Consider the following 26802-nt stretch of genomic DNA (forward strand, 5'->3'; position numbering starts at 1 on the left):
CCGTCAAGCATAAAATAAATCAGCTGCAACATAAAACAAACTCAGCCACAAATACATTGATAAGCATAATTCAGCCGTAAAGCATAAGATAAATCAACCACAACGTAAAACAAACTCAGCCTCAAATACATTGATAAGCATAAACCAGCCATAAAGTATAAAATAATTCTGCCGCAACATCAAATAAACTCAGCCACAAATACATTGATAACCATAAATCAGCCGTAAAACATAAAATAACTCAGCCGCAACATAAAAGAAACTCAACCACAATACATAAATCAACCGTAAAGCATAAAATACGAACACAAAACCAGTTGTCCCAACTCGAGTTGAGACGACACTAGAGAGACAAAGAGAGAATTGCCGATAATATGATAAGCGGCCAAGAGAGACTAGAGAGAGGGAGAGAGTAGCACTGAGAATTAGGGTTCGTCGAAGGAATCACCCATAGAAAGAGAGAGAGAGAGAGAGAGTAGCACTGGAAATCGTCCATAGAGAAAGACATTTTTTTTTGAACAGTAACACAAAAACGATTCAGTTTTCTTTTTTTTTAATCATTAGTGACATGTATAACTATAGACAATAACGTAGATTTAAACTAATGACGTGGATTTTTTTTCATATTTTTAAAATTAAAAATAAAAAACTAACTAAAGGTATTGATTGGAATTACACCAAAAATACTAAGTATATGATTAATTTTTATAAAATGTATAATATATTAATAATATTCTTACTTTTTTATAATATTTGAGTAAATATTTCTATATTAAATGATCAGTTCTATTCCCTATTCTAAAAATCGGCTGATTATACGGCGTGGAATTGCTAGGCAGCAAAGAGCCGCCGCGATTACACCCAAATCGGGAAGAAAATCCGAAAAAAAAAATAAAAACTCAATTTTGATTTGTTCTTTTACTTAAATATGATGTTAAGGATGGAGATCTACTATTTTTATACCATATCTAATTGAAAATAATATAAAATGGGTAGAAACTAAGTTAAAAAAGAGTGGGCGGTCAAAAATTAGGGTTTGCAGTCGTTGAATCGCGTGAAGAAGACGATCTTAAAATTACCATTTTGCCCTATTAATAAATACAAAAATGGATATAGAGAGGAGTGGAAGCCGCAATATCACACGGTCTTACTGAGTCTTAAACCGTTTGAACTGGCAAACATTTTTGTATTATCAGGACAAACAAGTTATATAACTATGAAAGTTAACTATTTTATTATTTATTATTATATATAATGTTATTATTATATATAATAATGAAAAACCTTAAAATTAGTCCCCAATTTAAATCCGATTTCCTGATTAATCGTTAGGTCCTCTCTCACCACCCGACTAACGCCCGTTGATTTAAAAAACAGGGGTTCTATTTGTTTCTTTTTTTGTTGAACACCCAACGAGAGTTTTTGCTTTAAAAGAACGTAACGAAGAGACGAGTCAACTAAACAACAAGAATGATTAAATGATTAAAGAGTGTTTAATCAAAAAAAAAATAGCAAAAAGGAAAAAAAAAAGCTTTTGAGACTCTCTATATTTGTCTACTACAAGTCAACTAATAAAGCCAATTGATTAAAAAGACTCCTTCGTCTGTGTATTTCTTCACAATGAGAGTACAATGCTAATGCGTTAAAATATTAATTTTAAACAAAATAAGAAGCCGGTGAAGTTACCATGAATTCCCGGACAGCAAATCCGATAAAGCTAGTAATCCGATCTTCAACGCTTTTATTCTGTGGTGTCGTTCTGATTCAGTTGTTTGCTGCTCAAATTGATGCTGAAAGATCTACAAGTCGATGGCAGACGCTCAGTGGTGAGAGTTGCTCTCACTTTCTCTCTTTCTTTTGTGCATGGTTTCCAAGAAACTTTGATTTTTGTACTCAAGTAGTATGTAGTAAAAGTTGGGATAATAACTTCGAACTGATTTAAGGTGAACAGTTATATATATTGAAAAGTTAAGTTCACTTCATGTTGATTAAATAAAGGAAAGTTCCCAAATATTAAAAGTCTAATAATTTACTTTAATTATGGAAGCATATATACTTTTGTTATCTAAGAGCCTGTAAGTAGGGAGAACCTCTATTAATCTCTCAAATATATTATTTTAATAATTTTTTTAAAATTTTATTTTTTGTTTAATTATAAATAAAATTCAGAACCAATTATGATGATATCCCTACATGTGTCAAATAAGTCTCTCACAAGATTCTCAAAATTTCTTTTTTACTTTTCAATATTGTATATTTTTTTTGTAGGTGATAGACTCAGTGAGACTACCACTGTACATGGTCTAAGTAATAAAAATAATGTCAGATTATCTATTTATTTATTTACTAGGTGATGCTCCACTTGTGATTGCTCGTGGTGGGTTTTCTGGATTGTTACCAGATTCGAGTCTTGATGCTTACAATCTTGCAATCCAGACAAGTGTAGCTGATGTTGTTATGTGGTGTGATGTTCAGCTAACCAAAGACGGGGCTGTGATTTGTTTCCCTGAATTAAATATGGCCAATGCTTCGAATATTGATCTTGTTTACCCAAAGCGCAAAAAATCTTACCCGGTTAATGGAGTCACTACTCAGGGTTGGTTCGCCATTGATTCCACCTTGAGAGATCTCCAGAATGTGACCTGTAAGTGTTTATGACTCAGTTAGTGCATTCCTAGAGTGTCACGAAATTTCTTTTGGTATTTCTTGTAATTTCTTACACATTACTCTTCACCACAGTGATTCGAGGAATATTATCACGATCAGATAGATTCGATGGAAATGGATATACGATTCTCACGATTCAAAATGTAGCCGAGCAGATTAAGCCACAAGGAGGTTTTTGGTTAAATGTTCAGCACGATGCGTTCTATGAGGAACACAATTTAAGCATGAGCAGTTTTCTATTATCAGCTTCAAAAACTGTTTCCATGGACTTCATCTCTTCCCCTGAAGTGAATTTCTTTAAGAAAATTGCTGGCCGTTTCAAGCGTAATGGACCGAGTTTTGTGTTCCAGTTTCTTAGGAAAGAAGATTTCGAGCCGACAACAAACCAAACCTACGGTTCTATCTTGGGTAACCTAACTTTTGTCAAGACGTTTGCTTCAGGGATTCTTGTTCCCAAGTCTTACATATTGCCACTCGATGACAAGCAGTACTTGCTTCCTCCTACATCATTAGTTCAAGATGCTCACAAAGCAGGATTAGAAGTATATGTGTCAGGTTTCGCCAGTGATGTTGATATTGCATATAACTATAGTTTCGATCCAGTGTCTGAGTATCTATCTTTTGTGGACAATGGCGATTTCTCTGTCGATGGCATGCTCTCTGATTTTCCCTTAACTGCATCTACATCCATTGGTAAGCAAAAATTCTTATACATTCACAATTTCGTCTTAAAACATTTGTTGGAAATACTCAAAACCAAACATTTTCATATATCTCAGATTGCTTCGCCCACATTGGCAGAAACGCTACAAAACAAGGTAATGAGATGTGTGTACATGTGTTTTTTTTTTTTTCTGTTCTTACTAACCGAACAAAAATATAAAACAGTCTTATAACTGACTTAAGCATCTACCAAATGGTTCATGCCTCAGTGGATTTTCTTGTTATATCAAAAGATGGTGCGAGTGGGGACTATCCTAGATGTACAAACTTAGCATATGAGAAGGCAATTAAAGATGGTGCTGATGTTATCGATTGCTCTGTCCAATTGTCCAGCGACGGTAAACCCTTTTGCTTAAGGACGGTAGATCTCAAGGACAGCACAACGGTCGCCCAAAGTCAGTTTAGCAACCGTTCAACTACTGTTCCTGAGATTAGCTCAGTTGGTGGAATATACACTTTTAGTCTCACATGGACTGAGATCCAGAGCTTGACTCGTAAGTTCCTGCTTTAAATATTGCACTTGTGTCAGACAAACGCTTGTCTGTTCTGCTCACTCTATATATAGTAAGAGAGCTTCTGTTTCTACTCTTGGTTAACTTAAAAAGGTTACATATAAGATGCAAAAATATCTGTTTTCTTCACAATTTCACATTCTTCTAGATTGAGAGTTACAATAACTATTCTCCCATGTTTTTGTGCAGCTGCTATTTCAAACCCTTACCAGAGTTATTACAATATGTTTAGGAATCCGAAAGAGAAAAATTCAGGGAAGCTTATTTCGCTTTCTGAGTTCCTAGAATTAGCAAAAAATCCACTTCTCTCTCCGGTGTTTTGATCAGAGTAGAGGTGGGTTCTCGTGTACCTCTCAGTCTTGAAACTTTATTAATAGGAACCCTGATGTCATCTATTGGCCAAGCCTTTATGTTTTTGTTTTTATTTGTGCCCCTCAGAATGCAGCATACCTGAGAGAAAAGCAAGGGCTTGATGTGGTTAAAGCAGTTCTTGATACACTCAAAGAGACTGGCTACGAAAATAGTACAACCACAAAGGTCATGATTCAATCAACCAACAGCTCGGTTCTAGTTGACTTCAAGAAGCAGTGCAAGTACGAGACTGTCTACAAAATTGATGAAACCATTGGTGAAATTCTTGACTATGGTATCGCAGACATAAAGAAATTCGCTAACGCTGTTGTCATCAACAAAGCATCAGTCTTTCCTGACTCTGATGCGTTTGTCACTGGGCAAACCAAAGTTGTGGAGAGACTCCAGAAGTCTCAGCTCCCGGTTTATGTGGAACTGTTTCGGAATGAGTTTGTCTATCAAGCATATGACTTCTTTTCAGATGCGACTGTTGAGATAAACACATATACCTATGGATTGGGTATCAATGGAACCATTACAGAGTTCCCTTTCACAGCTGCAAGATACAAAAGTAAGTGGTTCAAAATTTACACCAAAAGGGTCTCACAACAACAAAAAAAAATATTAACATCAATGCCTAACTTTGTTTATCTTCTTCAGGGAATCGATGTTTGGGCAGAAAAGTAATACCACCTTACATGTCAGCCATTCAACCCGGTGACCTCTTAAATACTCTTGTGAGTCCTCTATCCTTACCACCGGCGGAAGCTCCAAATCTAATTATCACAGATGCTGACCTCATTGAGCCACCACTACCTCCGGTTACAGCAAAAGCACCAACCTCAACCCCATCAAAGAATGCACAAGCACCTAGTGGACAAATACGACTCACTCTATCTATTCTCCTCTCGGGTTTTACCTCTCTTCTACTTATGTGATGAACAATTGTGTCATTCAAATTTTAAAATTCGCTACCATAAATTAAAACATGTAAAAATATAGTTACTACACTATACTCTCGCCTAAATCTGTTGGTACTCTGTCTCCATCGTCTAAAGCTGCCTTTAATTAATTTATCATGAGCAACGTGACAACGTCAAATCAGAGAAAATGATTGTTTGGCAACTGTTTTATCTCTATGGCGAGCTAACTAACCTCTGAGTACATGTTCATAATCTATATAATAATAACAATCCGAATAAATGCGACTAACATATGTGTTTTTTCAATTGTACCTTTTGGATATTTTCTAAAAAGTCATGATGGATCATTAAAACGGTTATTTATGAAAAGTTACAATTATTCACTATAAAGTTGTGTTGATTGTAACATTCGTATCTTTTGAAATCTATATATATTTCTCTGTTTGAACTGTTTTCATTTTTTTACCATGACACGAAATCAACTAAATTTTCAATTTCAACGGTTTATACATTTTTCTAAATTATTTTTTAGCATTCATTCTTTTAACAAAAGATTTTTGGAATGATGAATCTAATTTACATCTTTTAGTTAATTTTAAATATAAAAGTTTAAGGAAAATACCTAGAGTGTTTTTCCAAGAGTTAGAAAGATTACATAGTGAGTTTTTGGATTTGACTTTTCAATATGGTAATAAAGATGCTTTCATATATAAAAATTTAATGAAAATACCTATATATAATAGCAATCCAAATAAATGCCACCAAAAGCTGTGTTTTTTCAATCGTACTTTTTGGATAATTTTCCAACAAATCTGTAGAAAATTTAAATTGTGTGTTTTACAAAAAGTTGTGATTGTTCATTATAACAGTTTTTTGTAAAGTTGCAACTGTTCATTGTAGAGTTGTGTCTATTTGAATATTCGTTTATTTTGAAATCTATATATATTTGTCTGTTTGAACTGTTTTCATTTTTTTCATTTTTTTTGCCATGACACCAAATAATAGAAAATTTCAATCTCAACGGTTTTTACAGTTCTCTAAATTATTCCCTAGCATTCATTCATTTAAAAGTAAAGAGATTCCTCCAATTCTTGATTTAACAAAAGATTTTTGGAATGATGAATCCAATTTACAACTTTTAGTTAATTTTATACCTAGAGTCTTTTTCCAAAAGTTAGATGGATTATATATTGAGTTTTTGGATTTGACTTTTGAATATGGTAATAAAGATGTCTTTTATTTAAAAGCAGTTTATAGGAGTTTGTAGGTATAATCAAGTGCAGATACAACAATTGCGATTTTTCGTAGTACCTTTTCGTAAAAAAATGTTTTTCTTTGTTTTTTTTTTTTAAATTCAAACGGTTGTATCTGTTCATTGTAGAGTTGTTTCTTTTCACTATATTTTATTTATATTTTTTCATCATAACTTTTCGTTCTAATAGGTGTGTCTATTTAAATAGTCATACTTTTTGAACTCTCTTTATATTTGTCTCTTCATCACTAACTAACAAGTTCGTTGAAACAAATTTTTCATTTTATGTTGAATCTAGATAATTGAATATATTCTATAATCTAGCTAAAATTTTAAAAATGATAATAGCAATAGAGAAAAATACAACTTAATATTGAATTTACAGTTGTTTCTAGTTATCTTAACTTTCCGTTAAAAAAAATATAATAACAATCTGAATAAATAAGAACAACAGTTGCGACTTTTCGTAGTACCTTTTTGTAAAAAGAAATCATTTTATTTGTTTTTTTTAAATCAAACAGTTGTATTTGTTCGTTGTAGAGTTGTGTCTTTTTACTATATTTTATTCATATTTTTTCATCACAATTTTTCGTTCTAATAGGTGTGTCTATTTAAATAGTCATATCTTTTGAACTCTCTATATATTTGTCTCTTCATATCTTTTGAACTCTCTATATATTTGTCTCTTCATATCTTACAAATCATTGTTCGTTGAAACAAATTTTTCATTTTATGTTAAATCTAAATAATTTGAATATTAATACCTTAGATTTAATGTTATTCTATAATCTAACTAAAATTTTAGAAATGGTTATAGTAATATAAAAATTTAATAAAACTTAATATAGAATTTATAGTGGTGTCTATTAAACATAACTTTTCGATAAAAACTATTGTAATATTTACAATTTATTTTATTTTGTTCTTAAGAGTTGTATATTTTAATTTTAATTTTTTTGTTGATACTGTTTTTGTTGATACTGTTTCACTCATTATTAAATATATTTTTAATTATAGTTCTTTAATAGAAAATTACATTACTCGTTATAACCATTAGTTCAATATTCTCAGTAAGGATAACTTTTTCATAATGATTTTTTTTAATTTTAGCTCTTTACCATAATTCTTCATAAAAATATCTTATATTTATAATACTTTAAAAAATATGTTTCGCAAAGTTGCGTCTACTCTATATAATATTTTTTGTTATAAGTTTTTATTTTGATGATTGTGTTTTTAGTAACAGTTTATGTATTCAAATAATTTCATAATGTATAATTTTAAATTTTAATTTTTTTTTCTAAAATATTTCCCCCACGCGATGTCGTTGGGTCTGAATCCTAATTAAGTTAATGAGAAACGCGTATTGTTTTGTAAACGTCCATTGAGTCCATGCTTCTGCTAAGCCCTTCAGCTGAGAAAACACAAGATGAGATCATAAAGAGCATCCATATATATGATCCTAATGAACATAGATTTTTTCGGCGAAAAAATACATATTGATCATTGTGTTCTCCTCTGTTCTATCACACAATATGAAAATGGTGAAAAAGATTGGAACAAGAAAATTTAATCATACTTTAAATCTGTTTGAAACATGTCTTATCCGAAACCTGTTAAAGAAAAAAAAATAATCTATATATAATAGCAATCCCAATAAACTGCCACCAAAATTTGTGTTTCTTCAATCTTATCTTTTGGATAATTTTTCAAAATAAATTGTAGAAATTTTAAATTGTGTGGTTTACAAAAAGTTGCGATTTTTCATTGTAACAGTTTTTTTGTAAAGTTGCAACTGTTCATTATAGATTTGTGTTTATTCGAATATTCGTATCTTTTGAAATTTGTATATATTTGTCTGTTTGAACTGTTTTCATTTTTTTGCCATGACACAAAATAATATAAAATTTCAATCTCAACTTTTTTTTACAGCTTTTTAAATTATTTTCTAGCATTCATTCTTTTAAAAGTAAAAAAATTCCTCCGATTCCTGATTTAACAAAAGATTTTTTGAATGATAAATTTAATTTACAACTTTTAATTAATTTTAAATATAAAAATTTAATGAAAATTTTTTCCAAGAGTTAGATGGATTATAGAGTGAGTTTTTTTATTTGACTTTTCAATATGGCAATAATGATGTCTTCTATTTAAAAGCAGTTTATATGGGTTATAAGGTATAATCAAGTGCATATACAACAGTTGCGATTTTTCTTGGTACCATTTCATAGAATTTTTATTTTTTTTTAAATTCAAACAGTTGTATATGTTCATTGTAGAGTTGTGTTTTTCACTATATTTTATTTATATTTTTTCATCAAAACTTTTTATTCTAATAGGTGTGTCTATTTAAATAGTCATGTCTTTTGAACTCTATGTATATTTGTCTCTTCATCAGTAAATAACAAATTCGTTAAAACAAATTTTCTATTTTATGTTAAATCTAAGAAAATGAATATTAATATCTAATATTCAATGTTATTCTATAATCTAAATAAATTTTAGAACTGATTATAGCAATAGAGAACTTTAATACAACTTAATATAGAATTTATAGTTACGTCTATTTATCATAACTTTTCATTAAAATAAATAATTTAATATTTAAAAATAATAATAACAATATGAATAAATGCGAACAACAATTGTGACTTTTCGTAGTACATTTTTTGTAATAAAATTGTTTTTATATGTTTTTTTTAAACTCAACCAATTGTATATGTTCACTGTAGAGTTGTGTCTTTTCACTATATTTATTCATATTTTTTCATTACAACTTTTCATTCTAATAAGTTTGTCTATTTAAATCGTCATGTATTTAATTTTGAACTTTCTATATATTTTTCTCTTCATTAATAAGTAACAATCATTGTTCATTGAAACAAATTTTCCGTTTTATGTTGACTCCAAATAATTTGAATATTAATATCTAATATTCAATGTTATTCTATAATCTAACTAAAATTTTATAAATGATTATAGCAATACAGAAATTTAATAAAACTTAATGTAAAATTTACAGTTGCGTCTATTTATAGTAACTTTTTGTTAAAAAGTATTTTAATATTTAAATTTTATTTTATTTTGTTTTAAAAGTTTTGTATTTTAATTTTAATTTTTTGTTGATACAGTTTCACTGATTATTAAATATTTTTTTAATAGAAAATTACATTTACTCATTGCAACCATTAGTTCAATATTCTCATTTAGGATCATTTTATTATAATAATTTTTTTAATTGTAGCTCTTTACCATAATTGCTCATAAAATATCTTATATCTATAATACTTTAAACAATATTTTTTACAAAGTTGCATCTATTCTACATAATCTTTTTTGTTGTAAGTTTTTATTTTGATCTTTGTGTTTTTAGTAATAGTTTATGTTTAATGTTTATGTATTCAAACTATTTTATTACATTTAAATGATTTTATAATGTGTAATTTTAAATTTAATTTTTTCTTTTTTTTTAAATACTTCTGCGTGATATCGCGGGGATCTGAGTCAGTGTCGGCTCAATTGGGGGGAGAAGCAGTGCGACTGCCCCGGGTTCAAAGATTTAAGAGGTAAATAATTTTTTTTTCTATATAAAAAAAATTATAAGATAAAAAAATAATAATGTAAGATAAAGGGGCACAAAATAAATAAAGCAAAATAAAGAGATACAAAAAAATATGTAAGATAAAAGAGACAAAAACGAAATTTGTAAAACAAAATAATATATTAAAATATGTTTTAAGGATTTATTTTGATGAGTCAATAACTAAAAAGATATTTTATCTTCCATAATTATTTCAACTGACTCCAACAATAGAACGAAAATAATTTTTTATAATCTTGATAAATATTTTTTTTTTTTTGTTAACCATTGGACCACAACTGGCCGGCCCATTAGCCAAATCCCTACATTCGTAGGGAGCGGGACTCGATCCCGGGTGTGATGATGCCTTGTGCATTAAAGACTTACCATTTACCATTGCACTAAGGATACTTCACATCTTGATAAGTAATTATATATTATCAAAATGAAATCTTTATTTTTCAACATATAATCAGAAGTTCAAAAAAAAAAAAAATTAGCCTTTTTGAATTTTTATTCAAAAAGAAATTTGCCCAAGGGCCCAAAAAACTTTGAGCCGGCACTGATCTGAGTCTTAGTAATAATAATAATAAAATGTCTTTACGTTCTGATATTTTTTTATCTATGAAAAGTGTGTCTTCTTGGTTTGGGTTGTTTTGGAACGGCAGAGCAAGTTACATATAGCCACAAAAACAAAAAACAAAAAAAAAAAACCCATGAAGGAAGGTAAGGAGATGTATGGTGAAGGTCGTAAAAGAACTATATCCATAAGTGGGGGTAGGGAGATGATGCCAAATACAGAGAGGTTTGGAGAATCTGATCAATCAGTTGGCTTTGAATACATATGCATTTCTCGAGTTTGTGGATGTCATCTTCGCTCTTAAGTTTCTTTACGATGCCAAATGTTAACCTTTTTCACGAAAACAGATCCGAAAGAGAGGAATGAAGGTGATTTGCCGATAAACCTAAACCATAATATCTCCTAGATCAGTTTGTCTTCATTGATTAGAGCTGCCTCGGATTTTTTTGACCAAAGAGTATTCAAGAGAAACGTCATCAATTTGAGCTTTCCCCAAAGCAACATCGAAGGCCTCTCTTGCTAATACTAATGGTCGAGTCCCTTAGCTTACTACTACTACTACTAGCCCACTATAAGAATTCTTGATATTCAAAATATTTTACTGTCGTTGCCTTTGAACGAACTTAGAATTGGGCCAGTTATAAGCCTACTAAAACTGATCTGTAATGATCAGTACTTGAACAAATATGGATTTAATAATTAATATGTGGGTGACAAGAAAGATCTATTTGGAAGAAAAGATATACCAAGTTAGCCTAATTATAAAAGATATACCAAGATAGCCAGGATTCTAATTTTCAACAAATGAGTTGAGAAGAATAGTTCCATAAATATTGCTAGTCCAAATTTTAGGTGTCAATATCAACTATAAACTTTCTTTAAGTAATAAGCTAGAGTGAAGAAATATATGCATTTTCATAAAGTCGCAAGTTTCAAGGTAGAGGAGAGAAGCCATTAGCATAAATGTTCAAACTAAAAGCTCTAACAATGTCATTTTTCAAAGATAGGTAATCAAATTATCCTTTTAGCGTGATAATTTAATCACGCATATTTTGTACGTGATTCAAATATAACTCGGTATATACGTTCATTCATGGTCACTACGATCATCAGAGAACAACTACATATTCTGAGTAAGGTTCTTAGTTTTCGAGTAAGGTTGTCTACGGTCTACAAAAAGACACGAAAACCGGCCTTCAATAATAAAAATAAGCAAAGATATTTGTAACATTTTAAGATGCTTTGCAGGGTAGACAAAAAGAGGCTTGTCAAACAAAAAGTGGACATAACGGATGAAATAATTAGAGTCATGAAGTGTGTCTAGAACATGAACAACTTTCTTCTCTACTTAAAATTCTTTAGCGAAAGAGACATAAATAAAACATTAATTACAAAAGTAAAAGAAACCAAATATTGAGACAAAATCTTGTTAAAGTGTAGATTAGGTAAGAGATTCACTGCAAGAAGCCAAATAAGACATTGCAACGTAAAAGGTTCTGATATTTTGTTTCAACACTATCTCATAGTTTTCCATGTGCGTTGAACTTAAAAAGAAAAGAAAAAGAAAAAAACACAAAAGTTAACAAATCCCTGACGATGTTTACTGTCAGTATTTATTTGCATAATTCAGTAAGTTTACTTGATATTAGTTACAATTTACCCTTTCTAAAACATTTTTTAGAAAAAGCGTTGTTTTGTTTTTCGATGCAGTTTTTGAAACTAAATATTTTCTTTATAACTATTGTTTCAGTTTATAAATTAGAAAAATACATTTATGTAGTGGATTTGTAAAAGATAAAAAAAAAACTTTTCAATAATTTTATTAATTTTTGTGAAATATATCAAAATAACATTTTTGTGAAACATAGAGAATATTAGCTATTGTTAACAAAATATATTTTGTAACAAATTAATAGCAAAGCGAATTACAATTTCATCTCTATAATTCGCTAGAAAAACAAATACTACAGAATTGCCGACTACTGCAACCACTTATAAGGATTAACTTTTCATTCAGATAATATAATAGAATTCTATGCAACTGTGTTTATGGTTTGTGTCAATTTCATATACATATTAATTGCAAACATGTAGCATATGGAGATGGTTGCATGAGAGCCCATCAAACTCTAATAGTTATTAATAAACATGTATAGTAAAATTTATGCTTGAAACCCGTATAGTAAATTAAGAAATAGCATGAATAAATTAATAGGAAAATAAAAACCAAGGTTGTTGTAATTTGTAAACAAACAATCATTTATATTGTAGGTGTAAAGGAAAGATAATGATTTACGTTAATTCAATTGTCAACTAAACACAAACTCGCAAAGTGTGAAGAGGACAAAGATGGTGACAAGTAAAGTTTTTCAAATATCCTAAAAGCAAAGGTCATGCATGAGTTCAGGGGGGGTAAGGAAGTATAGGCTTAGTTAATTAATCAAGTATTTTACTTAATTTAAAAGGGTTTAATCAAATATAAAGTGGTAATAGAATTTAAAAATGTTTAATGATCTAATCAGGGTTGTAGTTAGTAAGATTCGGGAAGATCTTGCCATGTCTAAACAAATACTTAATTTCAACGTCAATCACGCCAACACTTTAAACTTGATGTTAATCTATTTGGTAGTATTAAACTATTTTTTGGTAGGACCTCAATTATAACCTGATTTTAATCATTCATAAATGCATTGATCATTATATAAATTAAGGGGGTAGATCAAAGATCTATTCAATAAATTTGTAATCTTATAATTATTTCTACAAAACTAGAAAATTCCTTTATGTCCAATCAACTAATTGAATGGTTCAAATCTCGTGACATAGTTGATACTTTAAAAAATGATGAGATTATGTATATGCTTATCTATACTAAACTATATAATATACGATCAATGCTTTACGAGGTATGTAGACCTCCTAGCTTTTATATTATTGTTATGTCTATTATGTGTTATGGAGTGCTTATGGCACACATATGTGGTACATATCATTTTCTAAAGAATTATTAAAAACCATAAAACTCGGAACGTAAGTATTAACCTTATTGGAAACTATGTAGAAACATGCCATAAGCACTCCATAACAAAGTGAGTGGACCAACCTAGACTCCATAATTAGTTTTAAATTTCATCTTAATTATAAATATATGCACATGCAAACTCAGGGGTTGATCTCATTTTAAGTCTTTAATCTCATCTTTCCATTTTCAAGAAGACTTTTTATATCTGTCTCTCTCCATCTCTCTCTCTCTCTTTGTACATATAGATAAACTCGCGTATATGGCGACTGAAACAACATCTTCTTTGAAGCTCTTTGGTATAAACCTACTAGAACCGACGTCGGAGCAAAACCGGTCACCCCAACCGAGACCCGAACCCGGATCCGGATCCGAGTCACGTAAGTACGAGTGTCAATACTGTTGTAGAGAGTTTGCGAACTCTCAAGCTCTTGGTGGTCACCAAAACGCTCACAAGAAAGAACGTCAGCTTCTAAAACGTGCACAGATGCTAGGCACTCGCGGTTTGCCACGTCATCATAGTTTTCACCCTCACACGAATCCGCTTCTCTCCGCCTTTGCACCGTTACCTCATCTCCTCTCTCAGCCGCATCCTCCGCCGCATATGATGATGTCATCTTCTTCCTCGAGTGCTAAGTGGCTTTACGGTGAGCACATGCCGTCACAAAACGGCGTTGGTTACTTTCATGGTGGAAGGGGACTTTGCGGCGGAGGGATTGAGTCTATAGCTGGAGAAGTTAAGGCTCACGGTGGATCTTTGCCGGTGATGAGGAGGTTCGCCGGAGAGAGTGATCGTAGTAACGGAGTCAAGTTAGAGAATGGTATTGGGCTGGACCTCCATTTAAGTCTTGGGCCATGAATCACCCAGTCAAAATTAAAATATTACTATTGGGATTTCAGTTTTATAGAGTTTTTTCTCTTTTCTTAATTTTAGTTGAAATTGGTGATTACTATTTTTTACTCTTTACTTTACCAAATCTCATATTCTATATGCGTTTGCTTTCGCTTTTTTTTTTTTTTTTTTTTAATATATATTCTTCTTGTAAAAATGCAATGTGAATTATTTACCCTATCATTCTGTTAACTTTGGTTCACTTATTTAGTAATTAAAGAATATCAATAATGTTGAGAGAAGTTGATTAGCAAGTTAGTAAGACGCACACCAAGTTGATTTCATCTAATAGAGGGTTTACTTGATCAAGGGCTTTCACTTAAGTGGGAGAAAATGAAAATGATAATGTGATGTTTGCAAAGACACTCTAAATTTTTACCGCAAATCTTGCTAATACTCACTAATTTGATACTAAATAAATAATCTAATATTTTGTCTCCGTTGGTTACTTTTTGTGGGTAATTTTTGCTACAAATATTTTCAGTAACATTACTACGTAACAATATAACCCGTTTTTATTAGTGTATAAGACCTAAGATGTGCATCCGGTAGATTATTTTTTACATTCTTAGATTGGTACATTGCTAATCAGTCAAGGCGACAAGATCCATCAAAAGGTTTTAACTTAAGTTTGAGATGAAGGTGATGATTTGGTAACTGTAACATAATTATGAAGAAGATGACGGAACGTGTGTTGCTTACAGCTTACCCCCTTCATATTCAAGAATCAGAATAAGTATGTCATTTTATTCTGAATAGTATCTTTCAAAATGTCACAAGAAATTGCACCCCAAAATAAATTAAAATAAATCAGATCTTTAAGAAAAATGAGATAGCCACGAAGTAGCCACGGATAAAAATCATGGCTATATGGCTCTGTTCTGTGTATAAAAATCTGAAATAACCCTAGTTTCTTCTTTCTATCTTCACCTGTCGCCTCCTCCGATCTCAGTGTCCGCCAACAAACTACCTTCTTCACCAAGGTTTTCCCGCCGATCTATCTCTCTCCCTTTCTTGTTCAAACCCTGTTCTTTTAATATTATGTTGAAACTGGAACTTTCAATTAAAGGGCTTTTCGTGCGTTTCTTTTGAGTTTTGGTGTTAAGCTTGTGAGGATGATTTAACAACAAACTGGATTTATTTACAAGTAACTGAGGATTCTAGATTTGGTTAGTTACATATGTAATCAAACTGATTAGAGTTTTGGTTATATTTTAAAATTTTATAATTTGTAGTTTCATATACTCTCTTTTTTTCCTTCCAGAAGTTGCCAATATATAGTTTTGATATATAATTGTCAGAGTTAGTAATTATTAGGAATGTGATATTGGAATTTTATCATGACATTTTATAATTTTATTGCAAGTGATTAGCGGAAGTTATTTTTTTTTTTTTTTGCAGATATGAATCGTCGAAGCGCTTCTCATGAAGCCAATCCTTTCTCACAAGGAACTCCTATGCCTCACAGAATGACGAGATCGGCTAGCTCTATTGCTGCACAACAACCTCAACCCAACCTAGATGCTTTGATTGATTCGCCTGCTAGGCGAAACATGCCACATCTCCATCCACATAAGCTGCATGGAAGTTTTATGGTAAAATAAATTTGTCTAAATCCAACATTTGAGTTTTCATTATTAATTCTTATGTTTTTATGAATTCTTATTTGTTTCTTTTATGACAGGTTTCACGATGATGATTGCATCGACAAAGACATAACAACAATATGGCAAGCCGATTTTTGGGAACAATGGTGGAACTATAATATGATCCCACAAAGTCGCTCTGGGCGTTCGGCAAGTTCAGGTTTTTCGGGTCGGGTTGTTCGGTTAGTCTAATATTCGGTTATTGAAAATCTTCACCGAATAATCCGAAATTGAATTCGGTTCGGGTCGGTCGGTAGTCGGGTTAAACAGGTCGGTTACCTGATTTTGTTTGTCTTCCGAGAACAACCGAACCTTGTATCAAATTCGGTTAATTTAACCCGAATAAGACATTTTCCTAAGTACAACCATACATAAGTTGTTAAGTTTCTGTAATGGTAGCTTAAAGCTGTGTTGTGAGCTTAAAGCTACTAGTACAAACCAGTACAGACCATTACACACAATTACAGAAGCTGCTAAGCTAGTTTAATAACAAACCATTACATCAAGTCATCAACGAAAGGCTGTTAATCTGCATCAAAAGGTTCTCAAAAGGGCGGCTTTAAGGTCAGTATTGTTAAGGCTGCTTTCCGCATCAAAAAGGACAAAACACAGCTTCATAGTATGTACTATCCGATCCATTGTTAAGGCTGCTTTCCGCATCACAAAGAACAAAAGTGCAGCTTCCTACCTACCTATGAACATCATAAGAAAGACTTGACAATATAAATCAAAAACAGAATCAAAACTTGACAATATTTAAAGTTTTATGTAACCAAATCATACCTGCCATGATATGAAGAATCATGGAACTGCAACCATTGAATTCCGAGAATCTACACAAGAAAACAAAAGAGAAGAGATTAGTTATAGACTTAAAGTTATGAAAAGATTTGAAATGATTAATAAAGAGTAAAGAGAGAAGTTAAACTTACCAAGAGATTCAAAAAATTCAACTTCTTCCAACATTTGGGCCAAGTTTGCTACTGCTGCTTCAACTTTATAGGAACACTTTAACCATTGTTGGGTGCACAACAAAACCTCAACCATGTAAAGAGTTAAAGAACTCCGATACGAATCCAACACCCTCCCACTCGTACTAAAAGCTGACTCTGAAGCAACATATGAGGCTTGAATGACTAGAACATCTCTAGCCATCTCGGACAATATTGAAAACTTACGGCTATTACGCCTCCACCAACTGAGTACATCGAAAGACATCCCCAACTTGTTTTCTACTCTTGGCTCAGGTTTATCGGTTAGATACATTTGTAACTCATTGCAGCTATCATCACTACTACTCAATCCAACCACCTTATGAAATATTGCTAGCATCCCCTCACAATCATCTTCATCATCAGAAATCTCAAAGTTTTCAGGTCGTACTTGCGAAGCTGTAAAATCTTCGATGTCTTCTGGTTTGCTCAGCTTGAAACTGTAATGATCATACAGTTTCGAGAGTACACTTGAAACTTTGGCATTGAGGTGCCTACTCTCTATGGTTTCCTTACCATACAGCTGATCAAAGCAAAGGGAAGCAAACTTCATCTTGTTTCGAGGATCGAATACACTGGCCACAATCACTAAAGGGTTCATGTTGTTTAGTCCATCCCAATACTTCTCAAACTTATCTCTCATGACATGTGCTTGCTTTCTGATATCCTCATCAGGACTGGTACACTTACTCATCAAATTCCTCTCAATATCAACAATTTCATTGTAACATAAAGAGGAAGTAACTGACTTAGAAGCACTGAATGTCAGAGTACACCGGTAAAATATCTTCAGGAACTTCACTAACCTTGATATTTCCTCCCAGTCAGAATAAGTGGGTGGCCCAACTCGTTTCATCTTTCTCTTCTCATCCTCTTCTTCAAATTAATCGCAATACAACTTATCCTCAGCTTCCATCTTTTCAAAAGCCACCCTCAACTTCAAATTAGAATTCAACATCAGATATGTTGAGTTCCAGCGTGTGACAACATCTAGTGGCACACTGCCTCTACACAACTCTCCTGTGTCACACCTCAATGCAAAAGATTTAAGCCTAGTGAAGGATGATCAGACATACTTCACTGTGTTCCTAACAGCAACAACATGATGCTTTGCTTTCTTCATACCATCTCCAACAATCAGATTGAGGATATGTGCACAACACGCATATGTAAATACTCACCATCTGCAACTAATGATTCTTCTCCTCTCATCCGTAACACATCCTTAAAAGAATCCAAAGCCTTGTCATTGTTCTTTGCATTATCAACTGTTACCGTAAATACCTTCTTAATTCCCCAATCATCTAAGCAGTCCATCAACTGCCCTGCTATGGTGTCTCCTTTATGATCTGTGATTGGTTTGAAGCTAAGGATTCTCATCAGCAACTCCCACTCAGTATTAATCAAGTGATCTGTGATCACCATGTAGCTGTAGGAAGTTGTAGGACACGTCCATATATCTGTAGTAAGAGAAACCCTTTGTTTTTCTACAGCAAAATAGTGCTTCAACGCTCCCTTCTCTTCTAGATACATCCGAACAATGTCCTTACTGCAAGTCCTTCTAGAAAATGGCTTATACATCGGCAAGATATTGAAGCAAAACCGCTTCCAACCCTCAGATTCTACAAATGACAAAGGCAACTCATTGACGACTACCATCTCATTAACAGATTTCCTAAACAGATGCAGATCATAGTTAATCACCTTCAAGTTCCCCTTATTATCACTACTTAGAACCTTCTGCTTCTCTTTTTCTACCCAATCCTTGTACTGTTTGCATCTATTGATATGACCTATCATCGGGCTAGTACCCACTGTCTTTGAATCACAAGCAATCTCGGCTCCACAATACTTACAGTAGCTCTTACTAGCTTCTTCATCTCTTTGAATGAAATGTTCCCAAACTGGAGCTCTTACTAGCTTCTTCATCTCTTTGCATACTTCTTCCGTGGCTTGGGTGACTTATCAACACCAGATGGAGGTCTCGGACGTTTCTTCCCAGTTTTAACATTTGTGCCATGTTGTTCGGGTTGAAGTGTAGGTTCCCTCTCGTTGTACTTTTCAGACATCTACAAATTCATTACACAAAACCTTGAATTAGCTCAGAATAAGATTCGAAAATTGAAGTTTAAAACCACACTAACATTCGACAATTGAAGTTCTCTTCACATAACATTCAACTCCTAATTAGATTAATAAAGAATCAAACAAATTTCAGGAACCCTAAACAAATTAGAGATATTGAACGATTTCATAAATTTAGTGTTTAGGTTTCAATTTCTCTTCACATAACATTCGACTCCACAACAAATTAATTAACCCTAAACAAATTTCAGGAACCCTAAACAAATTAGAGAAATTGAAACGTAAACCCTAAATTTATGAAATCGAATTCGATTTCATAAATTTAGGGTTTAGGTTTCAATTTCTTTTCACATAACATTCGACTCTAAAACAGATTATTAAACAGTCAAACAAATCCTAGTAACTAGTAAGAAAAACAGAGAAAGAGGATCGAAAGAGCTGACCTCTATGAACTTTTACTTTTCAATTGAGGTTGTAATCGACGACGACGAGTATGAGACTGAGAAGATGTAGAATTCAACAAGGAAAAGAGACGCAGTGAGAAAATCGATCGGAAAGATGGCTGAACTGATGAACTGCTACAACTTTGTCGGAATCGTCATTGTCGGATCTAATGAGGTAGAGACGAAGGAGACAAAGTGAGATAAAACACGGGTTACTTAGGGTTAGGTTATTTATATATGGCAGCGGTATAGTTGTGGATAACCGATCGGTCCAATTACCGAACCGACCCGAACCAATATCCGAATCACAAAATCAATTACGTCGTTCGGTTTGACAAGATCACTTTGGTTCTCGCCGATAACCGTAAAGGTCGGGTTAATCGGTTCGGTTTGAACGGTTTCTGCCGTTGTCCCAAGGCGACCACAAAGTACTAAAGACGCTTGGTGGTCTAGTTTTGTGGTATATCTTAATTATTTTAGCACAAAATTTTGTACCATATTAGTAATGGACCTAACTCACTCCCAAAAGCTAGCTTAAAGGAGGAGGATTGCCACATCACATATATACTACCTAAGTATCTATCCCATCTATCGATGTGGGATATTCTAATAATATTGAATGGTTTTTTCTTCAATTTTTTTTGGTAGAGTGCTACACCACACAAAGTTGATATGAATAAGTTGGATACCACTTCTCACTATCAAAACTTAGACTTTGATATGAGGATGAGCAGGATTGAAGAAATAATGAGTTCATTGAAGCTAGACTTAGGGACATTGAAGCTAGACTTAGAGATGCGGAAGCTAGACGTAAAGGCCTTGAAGCAAGGCATAGTATGACAACCCGTCCCGCGGACCCCACTAGCCTACCGCTAGCCGCTCCAACGGACCTCAAGCTGGCCCTGCAGGGCATCGATCCTAACCCCTGTCCGTGGATAGGAACTATTCATCCAAATCCACCAGTAGGTTATTGGTGCTCCAGGCGTTCATCGAACAATGGTCCCCACCCTTTAACAACCTTCTCACATATAAGCTATCACCAATTGATCTGCACGGTGAGAGGTTATGATCGATGCCCTGCAGAGCCAGCTTGAAGTCTGTTGGGGCGGCTAGCGGTGAGCTAGTGGGGTCCGTGGAACGGGTTGTTACACATAGACGCACTGTTACGAGTGTACGGCATAGATCCTGTTACCCTCCAGCCAATGGGGTCGCTTGCTACATCACCCGAGAACTCTATACCCACCACGGGTCCTATGCCATAAACGGGTCAACCTAACCCGAGGGAGGCGATCAACCTTGCAACCTAACCCGACGGTGATATGAACCACTTTAAGTAGAACTTTTTTCCCTTTTTTGTGGAAGTATGTACTCAAAAACCACTTGAGACGAAAGGTTGGTTCACTTAAACCATCGATTTAATTTCCTTTTTTTTCTGATTATCCCTTAATCGGTAATTAACTAAACGAATATGTTACTTGTTTCCTTTTATGAAAGTTAATTACTCAAAAGTCAAAACCATCTGAGACGAACCAAGACCGGTTCAATTAAACTATATTTAATAGGTTTTGTATTATAATTATTTTTTTTTTTTCATTTTATAGCTGAATTAGAACGCATATACATACAAACCAGCTAATAAACCAACAATATGGTTCTATTTGAGACAGTGGATTCTTTTATTGATTAGTAACCAAAGGACTGAAGGAGTAACAAGAATATAATTAAACCATATCAAATTATTGTTTAAGAATATGCAAACTCTCTATAACCGGTCCAGTTTTTTTTTTTTTTTTTTTTTTTATATATAATCCTCATGATATGTTTCTATTGCTTTTGCAGCTCAATGAATCAGAGTTACAAGACGCTGATTGGGTTCGTCTATATGTGAAACTTCAAGTTTAATTGGATCTTTTAGGCTTATACAAAGCTGTTAATAACTGTTTTTCACATTTGCCAAGTTTATCTATCGAAGTTGAAGATTGTGAAAGTGGCGATAAAAACTACTAGTAAAGATCAAGAGCCACTCAAGTCCAAAAGAGGAATTGTCTACATAACTTTTAAGGGCTGCGCCTTTCATGGGATGAGTGAGCATGTTGAACACAAAACTATAGTTGTAAGAGTCATCAATGAGCATACAGAATGCTTGAGCCTCCTTGGTGGGTTTTCGGGTTTAGAACATGCTAGCGACACTATGAATACTCTCGAAAGCTTTGAGTTTATTAAAAGAAAGTTTGGATCCTCTTGAAAATTTGGATCAGATATAACAGGATGCAATGTTAGGAAAATAGAATTCTAACAAGTTTAGAAGCATAGACTTTAAACTCAAAACTCACGTTTTTAGTAGTCTCAGCTGGAAAAATTTAACATTATTAAGATTGAGGGTATGGAACTAGACAAGAGATTTATAAACCAGAATGTGGGTTATTGTAGAATTTACCCCGTGGTACACCACAATACAATTTTTGCATGTTACTTTTATGTATAAATTTTATGATTTGTATTATGAGTATATTGAGTTTCTTTGAATTGAAATATATATTTTACAATATTGTATAAATAGATATCTTACGTTATACCGCTAAACAATTGTTGTTTTACACTCTTAATTAAAATAATACGATTTGATATATTTAATATTAGTAGTGTTAACAAAATATTAAATTTAACCTGTATTATAGTATTGAGTTTCTAATGATATGTTTTATTTTTATTAATATTGTATCAAATTTGTCCTTTCATATATACATAATTATTAATGTAAAATGTTTGATATAATTTTAAGATTGTTTATAAAATGATTTAAGTTTCTTTGATTTTTAATATAGATGATGATACAATGTTATCTACATTTTGACTCGTAGTATAACACCACAAAATTGTGTTTCTTATATAAAATAATATAGAGATATGTGGGAAGTAAAATTAATTTTCTTTGTTTGATGTATATACAATTGAATTGTTTTCATTTATGGTTTGGTAAATTAAAATTAGCTGTTGTAAAAGTAAACAGACCATGTTACTAATGTACAACACTATGTAGTCTACATACAAATGTGGAGAATATGCTAGTTAATAAATTCGAAACTAAAATGACAATTCTATAATCTATGAAATTAGTTAATAGCTAATATATTCATTTATCTTGGAAGTTTTTAATTCTAGAATTTAATTCACAAGACAATTTATTATTTATATATAATTTTATAAGATTTACAGGTTTTAAATTTTAGCATTAAAATTATAGGATATTTTTAGTGTTTTCAAGATTTAACATGTGGAAAATATGTAGACTAAAGGAAGAATTAAAATAAGAAACTTTAAAAACATTTAAAAAAAAGTTATTGATAAAAACCAAAAGGTAAACAAATTAATAGTCAAGAACTAAAATATACACCAAAAATAAAATCTAAAAAAAAAGTGAATTAGCAACTGCAAAATATTTGATATATACATTTTTTTTTCCATCAAAGATATATATATATATATATATATATATATATAGACATATGGAAAATAATTATATAAAAATTGACTAATTGATAGCCATTAAAAAGAAGATTATAACATTCAAACGCAAAGGTACATATTAAAATAGAAATTTAAATCCAACAACCATATCAGCTTGTAAGTTAACTCAAGCTTCTTTAAGCATATATATGTAATTTTCTAGATCTTGAATGAATCTGCTGTAGTTATAAACAAAGATAAATGAGTACAGATTATATAATAAACACAACACTCAAATCATTCTATACGCAAAATTTTGCACACTTGGACATTGGTCAAATGAATCATCTAGGACTTTTGATGCAGATCGAGTTATCATAGTTTCAATAGACGCATGACAATAAGCTTTTTGTATTGTTGTAAGTCATTTAGGATGGATCTCTATAACCGGCCCATATATTGTTTAAGTCCACAAAGCCCATCGGCCACCTTCTCTTGTACTAAGTCGGTTTAGGAATCCTAATATGTTTAGGGCTTTGTACTAATATATATATATGTATCATTATCAATTGAATCAATAATAACACAAGAGAATACATCCTTTGAGCATTTTCTAATTTCATAACACGTTATCAGCACGACTTGTTCTAAACTCCAACTGAGAAAATCCCTAAAACCCTAAACCGCCGCCACACATAAGTTCATGTTCGTTCAAGCTCGGCGATCGGTTCTAGTTCGAGATCAATCCGTGTTTGTGGTAAGGTTTTGTTCGTGATCAAGTTTTGTTCGTGACTAGTCCAAGGTTCATGATCAAACCCAAGGTAAATCCAAGATCTTTAGCTCCTGGATCAATTCCAGTCAACCCCCAAACGGTGGAAGGTAAATAAATCGAACCTATTGGACATATACATATCAAAACTGATCTTAAATATATTAGAACAATAAAATCTGCAATTACACAATCAAGAAATTAAAAACCCTAAAACTTTAAAATTCGATTGCTATGAGGTTTTAGGATTGTTTAGATTGTTTGCAATTAAACTGATTGATTGCTTGTTTAAAATCGATTGCATGAAACCTTGAAACTAAAAACCTAAAATCGAAAAGAGAAAAATATTAAACTGTTTGTTCTATGTTCTAAATCCGATTATTATTGATTGTTTGTCTAAAATCAAAACCCTAAAATCAAACCTTAAAATCAGAACCCTAGAGAAAATAGTTTCCTAAAACTTTTGTCTTAATCCTTAACTAGAAAAAGGAAAATCTTATCTAGAGAAAAGGAAAACTTGAAAACTAAAAATTATTTGCATATTTCCTTGTTCATACTAGATTATATTTTTGTCTAGGATTGTTTCATGCATATATTAACTATGTATTAAAAGACAAAACTATATATTAAAAGACTAGAAATTATTTACTAAAATTGGCATGGTTCAGTCTTAAATACCGCATGGCCTAGACGAAAATAACTCCATGGTTTGGTCTTAAATACCGCATGGCCTAGACTAAAACAATCGGCATGGTTCGGTCTTAAATACCGCATGGCCTAAGACTAAAATGATTGCATAGTTCGGTCTTAAATACTGCATGAAAATAATCAGGTGCATGTTTTATATTTTATAGATGTCAAAGATCAACAATCTCGAATATGCTGCACTTAATGTCTCTGAAGACAATTATTTACAATGGGCATTGGATACTAAAATCACCTTGAAATCAAAGGATCTATGTGAATGTATCGAGGATGGTAATGATACCACCAAAAAAGAAAGATACAAGGCGATTTTACTTATACGCCATCACCTTAATGAGAGTCTCAAGAACCAGTACCTTACCATTGAGAATCCTCTTGACCTTTGGACAGAGTTGAAAACCAGATATGGACACCAAAAGACGGTGCTCCTACCAAAGGCTCAATTTGATTGGAAAAATCTAAGGATCCAGGATTTTAAATCCGTGGAAGAATATAATTCAGAGCTATTTAAGATAGTCTCGATCTTGAAATTATGTGGTAAGGAGGTTACTGAGGAAGACTTGCTAGAGAAAACATTCTCAACCTTTCACACCAATAACATACTGCTTCAACAACAGTATCGTGAAAAGGGCTTTAAGACATATGCAAGTCTAATCTCTTGTTTGCTACTTGCTGAGCAAAAAAATAAGTTATTGCTAATGAACAGTGCAATGAGACCTCCTGGTTCTGCCCCATTACCGGAAGCCCATAAAGTCGATTTGACCAAGAAAGAGCCTAAAGAGCCTAAAGAGCCTAAAGAGCCTAAAGAGACTAAAGAGTCCAACTACGTCCAGAGAGACAAGTATCACGGCCGTGGCCGTGGTAGAGGACGTGGTGGTCGTGGCAATTACCAAGGAAACCACTATGCTGGTTATGGCCGTGGGAATGGCCGTGGGAACCAATCCGACTTTGGTCGTGGTCGGGGTAGAGGCCGCGAAATTTTCAAACTGCAACACAAAACAAAATCGGTTTGCCACCGACTTGGTATGGGGAACCATTGGGCTAAGACGTGCAGGACATCTAAGCACCTTATTGATCTCTATCAAGAGAGTTTGAAAAATAATCTAGAAGCTAACATGGTTCATCTCGATGGTGAAGGAGATTTCGACCATGAGAATGATGACCAATTGGATTATGAGACTTCGGATTGTCTATGAGAGGATAATTAAATTTAAAATTGTCTTGATTTAATTTCTATGTTTTATAATTTGAATTTTATTGGATTATTATTTTGGATTATAATTTTGGTTTAAATTCAATTATTTTTTTTCCTTCAATATATATTTGGTTGTTTTATTACTTTATGTTTTAAATCATAAAATTCTTGTCCATTTTAGAAATGGCTGAGGACAAGAACATACTTGTGGTCGATAGTGGATCAAGCAATACAATTTTGAAGGATAAGAGATATTTTGTTAATCTCATTATGAAAAATGCCAATATTAGCACAATAGCGGGTATAGCGAGTTTAATTGAAGGCTACGGCCATGCACATATTCTTTTGCCTAATGGCACACATCTTGAAATAAGTGATGTCTTATATTCACCCAGCTCAAAGAGGAGCTTATTAAGTTTCAAAGATATGCGTTTGAATGGTTTCCATGTTGAAACTAAGGGTGAAGGAAACCAAGAGTTCCTACATATTACTGAAATCACCCAAGGATCTAAGAAAATCCTAGAGACTTTACCTGCATTATCCACTGTTCTTTACCATGCTAAGATTAATATGATAGAGGCTAATTTGGCAATGAACAAGATGTTCAATGAACAATTCACTTTATAGCATGACCGACTTGGCCATTCGGGTTCTAACATAATGCGTAAGCTGATATTAAATTCAAATGGGCACACTCTTAAAGAGAGATGAGTTATTCCTAAAAATCTCACGTGTGTAGCATATGCACAAGGGAAACTCATTATAAGACCATCACAAGTAAAAGTCACTAAAGAGACTTTTAATTTTCTGGAAAGGATACAAGGAGATATATGTGGACCAATACACCCACCTTGTGGGACGTTTAGAAATTTTATGGTCTTTATTGATGCATCGACCAGATGGTCGCATGTTTGCCTATTATCCACAAGAAACCTAGCATTTGCTAGATTGTTAGCCCAGATCATAAGACTGAAAGCTCACTTTCCAGATTTTCCACTTAAGACTATACGTCTAGATAATG

The 26802-nt window shown here is 32.6% G+C and overlaps 4 protein-coding genes across 6 annotated transcripts; 3 read left to right on the forward strand and 1 right to left on the reverse strand.

Moving 5' to 3' along the window:
- The first annotated feature begins 1459 nt into the window (after positions 1–1459).
- Positions 1460–5325, forward strand: LOC104701295 (glycerophosphodiester phosphodiesterase GDPDL1-like). 3 transcript variants are annotated; one of them, XM_087458852.1, is made up of 8 exons: positions 1460–1826; positions 2351–2644; positions 2740–3360; positions 3447–3485; positions 3600–3884; positions 4092–4236; positions 4341–4824; positions 4914–5325. In XM_087458852.1, the coding sequence occupies exons 1-6, from the start codon at positions 1688–1690 to the stop codon at positions 4223–4225; spliced, it is 1512 nt and encodes a 503-aa protein (XP_087314978.1). In that variant the 5' UTR covers positions 1460–1687; the 3' UTR covers positions 4226–4236; positions 4341–4824; positions 4914–5325. The 3 variants fall into 3 exon arrangements, with proteins under 3 accessions (XP_087314978.1, XP_087314979.1, XP_087314980.1); XM_087458853.1 differs by having other exon boundaries at positions 1574–1826; positions 2269–2644; XM_087458854.1 differs by lacking the exons at positions 1460–1826; positions 2351–2644; positions 2740–3360; positions 3447–3485.
- Positions 5326–13746: 8421 nt separating this feature from the next.
- Positions 13747–14691, forward strand: LOC104701294 (zinc finger protein 6). The gene has a single exon (XM_010416943.3). It carries the CDS (start codon positions 13870–13872, stop codon positions 14464–14466), a length of 597 nt encoding a protein of 198 aa, XP_010415245.1. The 5' UTR covers positions 13747–13869; the 3' UTR covers positions 14467–14691.
- A 3329-nt stretch (positions 14692–18020) lies between these two features.
- Positions 18021–19066, reverse strand: LOC147941456 (zinc finger BED domain-containing protein RICESLEEPER 2-like). The gene is made up of 2 exons (XM_087458519.1): positions 18319–19066; positions 18021–18157 (listed from the first exon to the last, which is right to left on the reverse strand). The coding sequence occupies exons 1-2, from the start codon at positions 19064–19066 to the stop codon at positions 18021–18023; spliced, it is 885 nt and encodes a 294-aa protein (XP_087314645.1).
- A 5477-nt stretch (positions 19067–24543) lies between these two features.
- LOC147941457 (uncharacterized) lies at positions 24544–25782 on the forward strand. The gene has a single exon (XM_087458857.1). It carries the CDS (start codon positions 24736–24738, stop codon positions 25780–25782), a length of 1047 nt encoding a protein of 348 aa, XP_087314983.1. The 5' UTR covers positions 24544–24735.
- The last annotated feature ends 1020 nt before the right edge of the window (positions 25783–26802 follow it).

The sequence above is a fragment of the Camelina sativa genome, chromosome 7, assembly GCF_030686135.1.
Source record: "Camelina sativa cultivar CO46 ecotype springtype chromosome 7, ASM3068613v1".
In the NCBI taxonomy this organism is placed as follows: Eukaryota; Viridiplantae; Streptophyta; class Magnoliopsida; order Brassicales; family Brassicaceae; genus Camelina; species Camelina sativa.